The 13,404-nt window shown below is 37.3% G+C and overlaps 1 protein-coding gene across 3 annotated transcripts in view; it reads left to right on the top strand.

Moving 5' to 3' along the window:
- The window catches only part of LOC144980740 (uncharacterized), a 53,545-nt gene that overhangs the window by 26,101 nt on the left and 14,040 nt on the right, over positions 1 to 13,404 (top strand). For 2 of the 3 annotated variants that reach the window (XM_078928479.1, XM_078928477.1), the window contains exons 17-21: positions 3,310 to 3,515; positions 4,134 to 4,236; positions 5,397 to 6,341; positions 7,130 to 7,437; positions 12,966 to 13,223. In XM_078928479.1, the coding sequence (XP_078784605.1) occupies positions 3,310 to 3,515; positions 4,134 to 4,236; positions 5,397 to 6,341; positions 7,130 to 7,437; positions 12,966 to 13,223 (1,820 nt within the window). The remainder of the gene's footprint in view (positions 1 to 3,309; positions 3,516 to 4,133; positions 4,237 to 5,396; positions 6,342 to 7,129; positions 7,438 to 12,965; positions 13,224 to 13,404) is intronic. The other variant, XM_078928478.1, reaches the window with a different exon arrangement.

Below are 13,404 nucleotides of genomic sequence, written 5' to 3'. Positions count from 1 at the left end.
CTACATGTTAAATGTTGCTGTTGACCAGGGACCCCTTGTAAAGCGCTTTGAGCACATTTAGTCGATAATGCGTTATATAAAGCTCAATTTATTTATTTTTATGTTTTTTTTCATTGGGTGGAGGGGGCAAGAGTAGTTTTATTTACATTTTCTCACCTTTGCCATTTCATTTTACCTTAGTGCGACATTTAAGACTTAATTCTCATAACATACACGATCACGACATGATATTTGAGAACAAAGTTTGTGGTGCATATCATACACATTGCAGTCTTTTTTTTTTTTTTTTTACAAAGTTAGTCTCCATCTATGTAGATGAAGCATGCCTTCCAACCTATTTATTTTTGATGGAATAATTCCTATTTTCACGATTCCTCTGTCATTCCGTCAAATATTCAAGGTTGACAATGTTTCATATATTTATAGAATTCAGTATGTTATGTTTGCCACATGGTGTTCGAATTTTTAACGTGCAACTGTGATTTTTAGTATATATTATTTTTAAAATGTACACACACAAGTTCGGACTAGAGGCCAGAGGTATGACTTGACTTACTTGACTTAGATGCCTTTCGCGTCTCGACCGAAAGATCGGGTCGCCTTGGCTGTTTCCAGTATTTCCTGTGTGAGGTGTCTCCAATATTGCCGGTCCTCTGCTAGGGTTCTCAGATTTTCAAGGTCCCCTGCCGTTATGAGACTAATGCTTTGTCCAAGTGTTGTGAGGTTTTTGTTTAGGATCACGGGGAGTGTTGTGATCGGTCTTCCTCTGAAAAGGTTCCCGTGTTTTTGGAAGTATCCCGACATGGCTTGGTTTGCTGGTATGTTTTTGTCCCTGCGTAGTATGTGACCGAAAAGTTGCCATCGTTGTTGTAAAATGTCAAGGGAGATTGGTCTTTCTTTTGTGATCTTATAGAGTGATTCATTTGAGATCTTTTTGGGGTATTTGATGTCCAGTACCCTTCTTAGCTGTGTGCGATGGAAGGCATCCAGATGTTCTTCTTCGGATTTTGTCAACGCCCAAGTGCCGCAGTTATACAGAAGTACCGGTTTTACAAGAGCATGGTACAGTTTCAGTTTGGTTTTTCTCTTTTTTTGTCACCTCTAATCCATACATTGGTGAGTTTACTGAGTGCGGCGTTTGATAGCTGTTTTCTTCTTTGTACATCCTCGGTGTCTCCAATTAGTGAGCCGACTTTCTTTGTTCTTTTCCATTCCTCTTTGTTCCTCGATATTGTTGTAAATTCGGTTTTATTGGCATTGACTTGGAGGTTATATTTCATGAGGGTATTTTGTATGATGTCTATATTTGCTGGTGTTGATCCAATAAAATCGACATCATCTGCATAGGCGATTTCTCTAGGGATTGCGTTCTCAATATGAGTCGTTGGTTTTGGAATGACTTTTCGAACTTCTTTCAGAGCGTGTTCTAAGTATATTGTGAACAGAATCGGGCTCAGACTATCTCCTTGGGGGGTCCCGATGTTACTTTCGAACTGCGTCTGTTTTGTGGCCCCGTATATCCTTGGTTGTATCTTTGTGTTGCTGAGGAGGAATCGGATTATTCGGAGCCCGTCTTCGTCTACTATTTCTGTTAATATCTCCAAAAGTTTTCCTCTGTCGATCGTATCAAAGGCTGCGGACATATCCATTCCGGATATTGTTATGGATATGTTTTCTTTGAGTGCCTTTGCTGCCAACCATTTATGTGTCCATACAACGTCCGATGTGCTTCGGTCTTGGCGAAACCCGCTTTGGCTATGTGATAGATAATTTTCTATTTTCGGTCTAATTCTGTTGAGGACAATAGTTGACAGTGTTTTTCTTATGGTATTCAGTAATGTTATTGGGCGCAGGTTGTTTACGGGTCCTTTCGTTTTTCCTGGTTTTTGTATTGTAATTAGGACACCGCTGTTTATGTCCCAGTCTTGTGTGTTGAGAATGTTTTGTTCATTATGTTTGCAATGCTCAGATCCAGGGAGAGGGTACCGCATTTCAGCATTTCAGCGGGAATTTCATCTTCGCCTGGGGATCTGTTATTGTTTAGGCACTTTATGCTATTTCTAACTTCAGTTGTTGTGATGCGGTTGTTTAGGTCTCTAGGGTTTCCTGAGAAGGGCGATATTTGTGAGACTTGTTTGTGAAATTTCTGCTGGAAGTGGTCAGTTACAATGTCAAGGATATCGTTGGGATTTGTTGTCTGTTTGCCAAATTTATCCTGTAGTTTTGGGTTCTCGAATGGTTTTCCGTTCAGAGATTTCGTCGCTTTGAACATAGACGATGCGTTATTTTTTTGTCTAATTCCTCGTTTCTGTGTTTTATTGTAAGTGATCGAATTGAATGCAGTATTTTGTTTCGTTCCGTTTTCAGGTTTATTATTTCTTCCGAGTCTTTCGTGTTTTGTATCCTGATCCTAAGTTCTTTTTGTTGCCGCCATAGATCGTTAATAGCGATGTTAGGCGTTCGATTTGGTTTGTTCTTAGTTGTATTAATAGAGCCTGCACTTTCTTCCCCCGCATATTTCATTGCCGCTTGCGTCTCTTTCCATTCATTGTTTGGATTACTGTTTTGCTTTATTTTCCATAGACTTGAGTTAAGTTCATATTGGTAATGAATGCGACATTCTCGCTCATTTACTATTTTTGCCATACCAGAGGTATGGTCTATGTCAATTCATCAAATTATTATATAAAGTGTCGCTATTGGTTCTTGGTTTTATATTTTTTACATTTTTGTGCATTTGCATATGGGTTCAAACCGGGGGTCATGGGGACAACATGTTTCGCTTTGTAAAATTTATATATATATATGTTTATACATTGTCACCGTAGATTCTCAACTTTGTGTTTATACATTTTGATACATGCCACATCTGTAAACGAACTTCCTTTTTTTTTTTTGATGAATGGAATGAAATATATATTGTATTCTTATTAAACAAAACAAACCCTCATTAAATTTTCCAATGACCTGATGGATGAAATAAAGTCAAGTACGTAATGTATTTTTTACTGGAGTTCAGCAGTCAAATAGGGCTCGGTTGATGTGTTTGTGAAAAAGTTTACTTAATTTTTGCCTTCTGAATTGACAACATGAATTAAAAAATAACAATATTTATTTATGAAATAATAAATAATGAATTTTATTGCGCCTAAAAATCCATGTTAATCGTGCTCTGCAGCGTTTTACATAATAAAAATGTTTAAAACAAAACCAAAAAAAAAAAAAACATTGTTTCATCTCTTTTTTAATTATACTAAGTTTTTAAACTCGAGATGATATAATGAAAATAATTCTTTTTTTTTTCCACAGAACAAGCCATGTCCATGTTAAACAGAGAGGTGGTGGACCTGACCGATATGGACACGACCCAAACCTCTACCAGTATCGCAGTCCTGCCGTCATCATCATCATCGATATCCCTGGATCCAAACAGGACCAGTTCCAGCACCACCACATCCACCTCATTGACAACATCTCACATCACCACCGTCATACCCAACCCTGTGCAGCCCAAGGTAAAGTGTAGTTCTCATCATCTAAAGACAACACGCTGAAATAATTTCTTTTTCTTCTTCTTCTTCTTCTTCTTCTTCTTCTTCTTCTTCTTCTTCTTCTTCTTCTTCTTCTTCTTCTTCTTCTTCTTCTTCTTCTTCTTCTTCTTCTTCTTCTTCTTTTTCTTCTTCTTCTTCTTCTTCTTCTTCTTCTTCTTCTTCTTCTTCTTCTTCTTCTTCTTCTTCTTCTTCTTCTCCTCCTCCTCCTCCTCCTCCTCCTCCTCCTCCTCCTCCTTCTCCTCCTTCTCCTCCTCCTTCTCCTCCTCATCCTTCTTCTTCTTCTTCTTCTTCTTCTTCTTCTTCTTCTTCTTCTTCTTCTTCTTCTTCTTCTTCTTCTTCTTCTTCTTCTTCTTCTTCTTCTTCTTCTTCTTCTTCTTCTTCTTCTTCTTCTTCCTCTTCTTCTTCTTCTTGTATTATTAAAACTTCTGACTTTTAACCACCAACCCTGTAGACCACACCAAATGCCCTGCTGGTCTGGAGCGCTGGTGGTCTAGAAAAAAACCCTGGAACTGTTTGGCAGTTACTCACCATTTGTCTTTTCCCCCACCTTTAAAGAAAGTATCCTTGCTGTATCGTCCACAGGTCAGCATCTTAGGGGTATCTCAAAAGACGACTGGGAAGGTTTTTGCTCCTGTCATCAGTCAGGACAAGGCCAAAGACAGAATATTGAAAACAGCAAGTCCAGGTAAAAAAAAAACAAAACAAAACAAAAAATAATTGAGCTTTATATAGCGCAATATAATAATAATAATAATAATAATAATAATATATCTTTATTGTGCCCAAAAAAGTGGCAATTTGTCATTTGGTTACACATTTATAACAATACAATATTGACATAGACACACTCACACAAGATGCACAGTAGTTATCGTAAATAAAAAATAAAAAAATCCACTAAATATGCTCAAAGCGCTTTACAGGGGGTCCCTGGTCAACAGCAACATTTAACATGTAGGACGGGACTTAACGCTTGTTAGGCGATATTACAATTTTTCGGACAGAGACAACGCTGTTAACGGCCAGGTATTTATTTTACACCTGAGTACGGTGAGAGAATGTGAGTAAAGAGCCTTTTTCAAGGACTGAACTATGCGACGAGAGCGAGGCTTGAACCCAGGCCCTTCTGATCCGAAAGCGAGTGTCGTACCACAAGACCACATAGCCGCACACGGTAACACTTTGTTATATGTTACAATGAATGGCATAATCAGTCGGATGGTGAAACGATTTGAACTGAGATATTGCCAGGTTTAGTTCGAGGGTTAATTTTTATCCAAAATGAGTTCTTGTCATAAATGATTTAATCAACCCTTTTTGCACATCTTTGGTAAATATCAAAGCTTAATTTCACTTCTAAATATTTTTTACAGCTAGGCAAGTTTGAAAAAGTATGAAATTTGAGAAAAGTTGCTGGATACAGATTTCTGCAAGCAGGCACTGTTGTCAGATAAAGATTAGATAGAATGTGTATGAAACACTTCCTGATATAGATATAGAAAAAAAAATAAATAAACAAGAAAAAAAAATATCCCAAAAGATCAGTCTTTTCGACTTTTTCATACTCACTTTCTCAGATCTTTACAGATTTCTGTAGGATCCGAACTAAGATTTTTTTTTTTCTTTCTTAGGATTCTGATTTTTAAAAATTTTAAATCAAATTTTTGAGGGAACCTAAAGAAAAATTTAAGAAATTACTGACAGATGAAGGCCGAATTCCGTCAAAATCCAATTGATGAACCAAAATGTTTGGAGAACATGTGAAAACTTTAAAATTAAATGAAACCACTGCATTAAATTCTCTGGGGTTTTCTTTTAGTTTTGTTTTGTTTTTTTAATTCAAAGTGACAATGGAGGTCCCAAGAGAAGGTCACCTGGATACCCAGACTGGAATATTCTATCCCATCATCTCTACAGCAGCCAATGCGATGACACCATCATCATCGACATCGACCACATCATCATCATCAGCGTCATCTTTACTAATATCGTCATCGTCGGGTTCGGTCAGAATAATTGATGAAAACAGCGCCAGTCATTTCCAGCAGCGTCATCCTCCTACCCAAGTCAAATCATCGGTTGAAGTCTTAACGGTAAAAACTCCAGCTGGTTTCCCTACCACTCCATCGTCATCTTCGTCGTCACTGTCTGTATCTGTGGCTTCGTCATCAACGCCTGTCCAAAGAACGTTACAACCAAACCCATACTCCCCACCCCTTCAGGTTGTTCAACAGTTACCATCACGACCACCAGAGTCGTCATCGTCTTCATCGTCGACACCGTCATCAAATTCATCATCTAATTCTTCTACAATATCATCGACATCAGTCTCATCATCATCATCCACCAATCCAATATCATCATCAGTTATATTATCCTCAACATCAAAAGTGTTACCACTATCATCATCAACATCTTTATCCTCCTCCTCCTCATCGTCATTTTCATCAACTTCAACAAACATCAAACCAGCTGTAAAATCTGTATCCTTGAACTCAACTCCCTTGGACATCATCAGCAGCTCTTTAGCTCACGCCGGTCTTAACCTCGACTCATTTGTCGAAGAAAACAACGAAAGCTCGGACGGTTTTGATTCCCATGTGACTTTAACTCTAGAAGACGTTGATAAAGTTGGTAGCAGTATGGGAGATAATAACGGAGACAAGGAAGAGGAAGTAACGAGTGTGGATTTGAACGCAGCAGATACCATGGAATCGAGCCTCAGCTCATCGAGTGGGTCTGGGAGCATCTCAACTGCTGCCATGGCAGAGGTCATTCGAGAAGAGACAGGTATGTTCACTTTACTCCCATTCTCTTTAACCGTACTCCGGTGTAAAATGAGTACCTGGCTGTTAACAGCATTGTCTCTGTCCAAAATAAAATTGTAATTTCACCTTACAGGCGCCATGGCAGAGGTCATTCGAGAAGAAACAGGTATGTTCACTTTACTCCCATTCTCTAACCGTACTCCGGTGTAAAATGAGTACCTGGCTGTTAACAGCATTGTCTCTGTCCAAAATAAAATTGTAATTTCACCTTACAGGCGTTGTGACCTGTCCTAAGTAATAAGTGTTTCTGTTGGCAGGGACCCCCTGTAAAGCGCTTTGAGCACGTTTAGTGGATATTCCGCTATATAATTGCTCAGAAAAAGGAAAAAAATCTCAACTTCACCTGTGATGGATCACGGTCGCTTTGCTTGTGAAGCGAGTGCTCTACCAACTGAGCTATCGGGACCTTATAATACAAACATGTTGACCACATAAAGACCTTTGATTTGATTTCTCTCCACAATAGCCATAACTTAAAAAATGTAATTCTTTTTTCTCCTTTTCCTTTTATTTTCCCTTTATTACCACAGTGCGTGGTAATTAAATTACAAATTGATTAATGCTATTCCAATATGATAGATTTTATGCTTAAGTTATCAATTTATTGTTGTGTTTTATTTGCATTGTAAAGCGCCTCTGAGCACATTGTGGATCTAGGCGCTATATAAATTCATTCATTATTATTATTATTATTATTATTATTATTATTATTATTATTATTATTATTATTATTTTTATTATTTTCCACAGCCAAAGATGGAACTCGTATTCTGACAGTCAGCAACCCTGCATCTTCCCAGCTGGACCATCTTCACAGCACTCCTTCCCTGGCTTTTCTCAACGGACAACAGCAGCAGCAGCAACAACAAATGGTGTCCTTGCCTGCCCACCCGACCAATGCCAGGCAGACGGCATCATCACCCCATAGTCGAGTGGTATTGGCCCCTACAGGGTCCACGTCTTTGGATACGGGTAGATCAGAGAAATTTGTCACTGTCGCTGCACCGGCATCTTTATCAACGTCGTCATCATCATCATCGTCGACATTGGCTTCAAGAGTAAGTGAACAATATTCGTATGTGGCTTTGTTGAGTTTTTTATATATATATTGTAAAGTGCCCAGAGCTTGTGTTTTACACGAGAATGAGCGCTATATAAATGCGTATTATTATTATTATTATTATTATTATTATTATTATTATTATTATTATTATTATTATTATTATTATTATTATTATTAATATTATTATTATTATAATATATAAATAAATATATATAGCGCAATATCTACTAAACATGTTCAAAGCGCTTTACAGTGAGTCCCTGACCAACAGCACCACCTAACATGTAGGACGAAACACGACGCCTGTTAGATGATATTACTTTTTTTTTTTTCCAACAGAGACAACGCCGTTAACGGCCAGGTACTCATTTTACACCTGAGTACGGTGAGAGAATGTGAGTAAAGAGCTTTTTCCAAGGGCGACTCAACGATGCCCCGAGCGAGGCTTGAAATCAGGACCTTCCGATTTGAAAGCGAGTGTTATACCACTAGACCACACCACCTTGTGGTGACACAGCACGATTTGGCTCAAATTACTATATTTCTTTGTATTTTACTATTGTTTGTCAGAACATGTTGAAGAAATTTCGGTGAATATTTCATAGGTAAAAAACGAATAATGTATTTAGAACCTAAACAAATGTGTTTGTGTTTCTGTGTTGTCAGCTGCCTTCTCATTTATTACGGCTATGTGGTCTAGTGGTATGACACTCACTTTCGGATAGGAAGGTCCTGGGTTCGAGCCTCGCTCGGCGCATACTTGAGTCACCCTTTGAAAAGGCTCTTTACTCACTTTCTCTCACCGTACTCAGGTGTAAAATGAGTAGATGCCGTTAACAGCGTTGTCTCTGTCCGAAAAAAAATTGTAATATCACCTAACAGGCGTCATGTCCCGTCCTACATGTTAAGTGTTGCTGTTGGCCAGGGACCCCTTGTAAAGTGCTTTGAGAACGTTTAGTGGATATTGCGCTATATATAAATGCTCTAGTTTTAAAGTGATCTATTTGATGGTTGATCTGTCTAATCTGATGTTTGACGTGTTACCCTTACTGTTACAAACCTGTCTACTTGAAAGTATAAAAATTCAGAGTTTTTTTTAGAAATAAAGATTATAGTCACCATATTTAACTTTACAGATCAACTGTTTAAAAAAAACCCAAAAAAAAACAGCTTTTATATAGTGCAATATCCACTAAATGTGCTCAAAGGGCTTTACAAGGGGTCCCTGGTCAACAGCAACATTGTATCCAGAACGAGACATGATGCCTGTCAGGCGATATTACAATTTTTTTTCCGGACAGAGACAATGCTGTTAATGGCCAGGTACTCATTTCACAGCTGAGTACCGTGAGAGAATGTGAGTAAAGAGCCTTTTCCAAGGACTCAACTATGCACCGAGCGAGGCTCGAACTCAGTACCTTCTGATCCGAAAGCGAGTGTCATACCACTTGACCATATACCATCACATACCATCATCATGTTTTAATATTGAACAATATTCACTATTTCGAGGAGATCGGACTAATGTAAATAAACGAACTGGGGGTGGGGTGTGCACATATATTAACAACAAATGGTGCCACCCCAATAACTGTCAGATAAAGAAAATGTATTGTGACGATTATATTGAATTTATTACTGTTTCGTCACGACCATATTACCTACCCCGGGAATATACTCATGTCATCATCATCAAAAAAACAAACACGGAACGTTTCAGGCCCAAATCCCTTCTTCAGCCAACAACATAAAACAGTAAAGACATAAATACATTGTAAAATTCCAGATAGATTACAGAGATATATCTGTCGTCTATCTGGAATTTAGTAATGTATTTATGTCTTGGTGTTGTTTTTTGTTTGTTTGTTTTTTTTTTTTTTTGTTGTTGGCTGAAGAAGGGTTTTGGGCCTGAAACGTTCCGTGTTTGTTTTTTGTTTTTTTTATTTAAAGATATATTAATTTTTGTTTATTACTTTTTCCATAATGACGTAATTTTAGGAAAATGTCAGGCTTCAGTGTTTCTTTTTTTACGAAACCCGCCGAAACTCATAGTCTCGGGTTCACTTGTACACATCCCTGAGTCCCAGGTTCACCCCCCCACTGCTGCCAACTTCCCATAACATTGGCGAATAATATTGTCGGGTTTCAAAAAAACAGAAACACCACCCCCAGGCTATGCGTTAACCGAAGGGTTTTGGTTCCAGGCCGTCCCAGACTATCCAAGTCTTTTAATGTCATGTCGGCACCGTGGGTACCGGCACGTGGGTGACACCGTGGCCTTCGTAAAGTTATGACCTGACACCGTGGCCTTCGTAAAGTTATGGCCTGATACTGACCAAAAAATGACGTCAAAATGCCAGTCTTTGGCCACAATAATAGCGTTAACAGAGACTTGGCTATCTCCTCACATACCATCATCATGTTTTAATATTGAACAATATTCACTATTTCGAGGAGATCGGACTAATGTAAATAAACGAACTGGGGGTGGGGTGTGCACATATATTAACAACAAATGGTGCCACCCCAATAACTGTCAGATAAAGAAAATATATTGTGACGATTATATTGAATTTATTACTGTTTCGTCACGACCATATTACCTACCCCGGGAATATACTCATGTCATCATCATCAACGTCTACATTCCACCATCATCAGACAACACCACAGCGAAAAATATTTTGAGGAAAGAAATACAGGAAATTCAAATTAAGTCACCCGATGCCGTATTGATGGTCACTGGCGATTTTAACCAATGTAACGATTTTACTCTCCCGGGACTTCATCAATACGTGGACTGCGAGACAAGGGACAAAAAAACATTAGATTTATTCCTCTGTAATATTAAAAATAGTTATAAATGTTTACCCCGTGCCCCATTAGGTTTATCTGACCACTGCATGCTCTTGCTACTCCCCACCTACCGCCCTGTTTTTAAACGTGTAAAACCAGTAAAGAAAAGTGTACAGATCTGGAACGGAAGTGTGTGTGAAGATTTGCGTGGTTGTTTTGAATGCACTGACTGGAATGTTTTTATCGAATCATGTGATAGTGTGGATGAGCTGAATGACTGTGTGAGTGAGTATTTAAAATTCTGTGAACAGCTAGTGTCTTGTAAAAAAGAAATAAAATATTATCCTAACAACAAGCCTTGGATAACAAAAGATCTAAAACTTTTATTGAACCAAAAGAAAACTCTCTATACTAGTGGAAACAAAAAAGATCTGAAAACAAAATTAAAAGAGATAAAGAGGGTAATATCTAGTTGTAGAGACAAGTACAAAAATAAAATTGAAAAATGCTTTTCTTCTGGGGATATACGGGACACGTGGCGGGGGCTTAAAACTGCTGTGAACTATAATCCAAAGCCCACGATTATATCAGAAGATATCGAAATTGAAACTTTAAATAAATTTTATTCACGTTTCGACACAGCAAACAAATTTGATATTGAAAATGAAAAACATAAATTAGACAGGGCTTTGGAAGATGAATTGGCTGTTGAGGTCAGTGAAGAGGAAACGAGATTCGTATTTTCGAAACTAAACGAGAGGAAGGCTGCTGGGCCGGATGGATTGAAAGGAAAACTATTAAAAGAATGTGCCCACCAGCTTTCCCCCATTTATACACATATTTTTAACTGGTCCCTCCAATGCGTTTCAATCCCTGAAATTTGGAAAACTTCGAAAATTATTCCTGTTCCAAAAAAAGAAAAACTTGAAACTATGAACGATCTCAGACCTGTTGCACTGACTTCAATAGTCATGAAATCTTTAGAAAAACTTGTCCTTGTTAAAATTAGGAATCAGTTTATGCCATTGAGTGATAGTCATCAATTTGCTTACAAACCAGGACGTGGCGTAGAGGATGCCATTTTGCTGTTTACAAACAACATCTACAGGCATCTAGATCACGCTAGGAGCTATTGCAGATTGCTTTTTGCATATTTTTCTTCAGCGTTCAATACAATGCAACCTCAGTTGGTTGTTCAAAAATTGACTAGTCTGAATTTAAACAAGTATATAATTGCTTGGGTGCTCGAATTTCTTACGGAGAGAGCACAATATGTTCAATTAGGGCAAAACAAATCTTCCTGTATAACTACAAATACTGGCGCTCCTCAAGGTTGTGTATTGTCCCCTGTATTATTCACAATATACACGAATGACTGTAGAAGTCAAAACCTGAGTGTACCTTTAATAAAGTTTGCAGATGACACCGCTCTTCAAGGCCTCATAACAAATGGCAACGAAGTGGCTTATAGGCAAGAAATTGATAGATTTGTGTCTTGGTGTGATGCCCACCACCTAGAGCTTAACATAAGCAAGACAAAGGAGCTAGTGATTGACTTTAGGAGAGTGAAGGAACCGATAGAACCGTTAAAATTAAAGGACCAATTCGTCCAGCGAGTTCCTCACTACAAATACCTTGGTGTAACGATTGATGACAGGCTCAAGTGGGATGAACACTTGAAAATAATTAGGCATAAGATGTGCAGACGTACATATTTTTTATCGAAACTCTCTCAGTTTAGAATAGATAAAACCCTCTGCACATTATTTTATAGAGCAGTAATCGAAAGTGTTTTGTCATTTTGTATAACAGCTTGGGGAGGCAATTGCTTAGCAGTGGAAAGGAACAAAATAAATTCAAATATTAAAAAATCCATTAAACGCTATATAAATGATGTTGACGATGTAGATCTTTTACACGAGAAATTTTGTATAAATAAAATAACTAAAATATTAAATGACCAGTATCATCCACTAAGACCATCAATTATTTTGTCAGAAAGAAGTAGTCGCCCTTTCTCTATTTCAACGAAAACAGAGAGACACCGAAAATCTTTTCTGCCGTCCAGTATTAGGCTTTATAACAACAAGCAATAATCATTTTATATAATTATTTCTCATTTTTACTTTTTAAAAATATAAATATTAATTTATTAATTTATTTGTTTTGCAATCTTTTCAATTTTCAATTTATAGTGACAGTTTTAACTATTTTACAGTGTTGAAATTATTCATATTATAAAGCGCAGCTCTGGTTATAGAGCTGCTCCTTTTTTATATATATACATCCTATTTCCATTGTATTTTTATCTTATGTGTAAATTATAACACGTCTGTACAAAAAATTTCCTTTTTGGGATGCAATAAAGTATTATTATTATTATTATTATTATTATATTATTATTATTATTATTATTATTATTATTATTATTATTATTATTATTATTATATAGCTGCACAATTTACCCTCACAGTGATTAGATAACCCTCCAAAATCCTTTAAAATATGTAATCTAAAATCAACTTTAATCTTCAATAAGTTTTAATGACTTAGAAATGTTCAGAAAAGTTCTGAAATTGGAGCCAAATTTTCGTGATTCTACAAATTTTTCATAGTGCTAGGCTTGTCTGCTTTTATCAATATCTGTTGAGGGCACAGATGTTTTTTAAAAAAAAGACATTTCTCTGACATTTTTGGAAAGAGGATTTAAATTATTTCTCATTTCAGCAGCACACTGTTCCAAAGAATGCCATCACCCTGTCAGCAAGCAATTCAACACCCAGTGTCACACTACAACCACAACCACCAGCACCATCCCCATCATCATCAGATCCACCAGCACCAGCAGCACCAGTCACCATACTGTCAGTGAAAGCTCCAGTCTTGGACAAGAGTCCTAAAGTGATCACGCTGAGACTCGATGACTTGACCACGACTACTACAGGCCATCAACTTCAACAGACACAACATTCTCTGGAGGATGAGGTCAGGGATGATTTTTTGTTCGTTTTTTTTTTGTTTTTTTTTTTGTTTTTTTTTTTTTGTTTGTTGTTGTTGTTGTTGCTAACTTTTCTTATAAGTCTAATTATTTTTAGTTTTGGGAGAAATTTTTTTGGTTAAATCTGTTAATCATCTCTCTGTTGTGTAAATTGTTATATTTTCTGTT

This window comes from Berghia stephanieae, chromosome 10, assembly GCF_034508935.2.
Source record: "Berghia stephanieae isolate SIO BIC M18660-M18661 chromosome 10, UCSD_Bste_1.3, whole genome shotgun sequence".
Taxonomy (NCBI): Eukaryota; Metazoa; Mollusca; class Gastropoda; order Nudibranchia; family Aeolidiidae; genus Berghia; species Berghia stephanieae.
The sequence above is the reverse complement of the archived record's forward strand: the minus strand, read 5'-3'. Positions and strand labels throughout refer to the sequence as shown.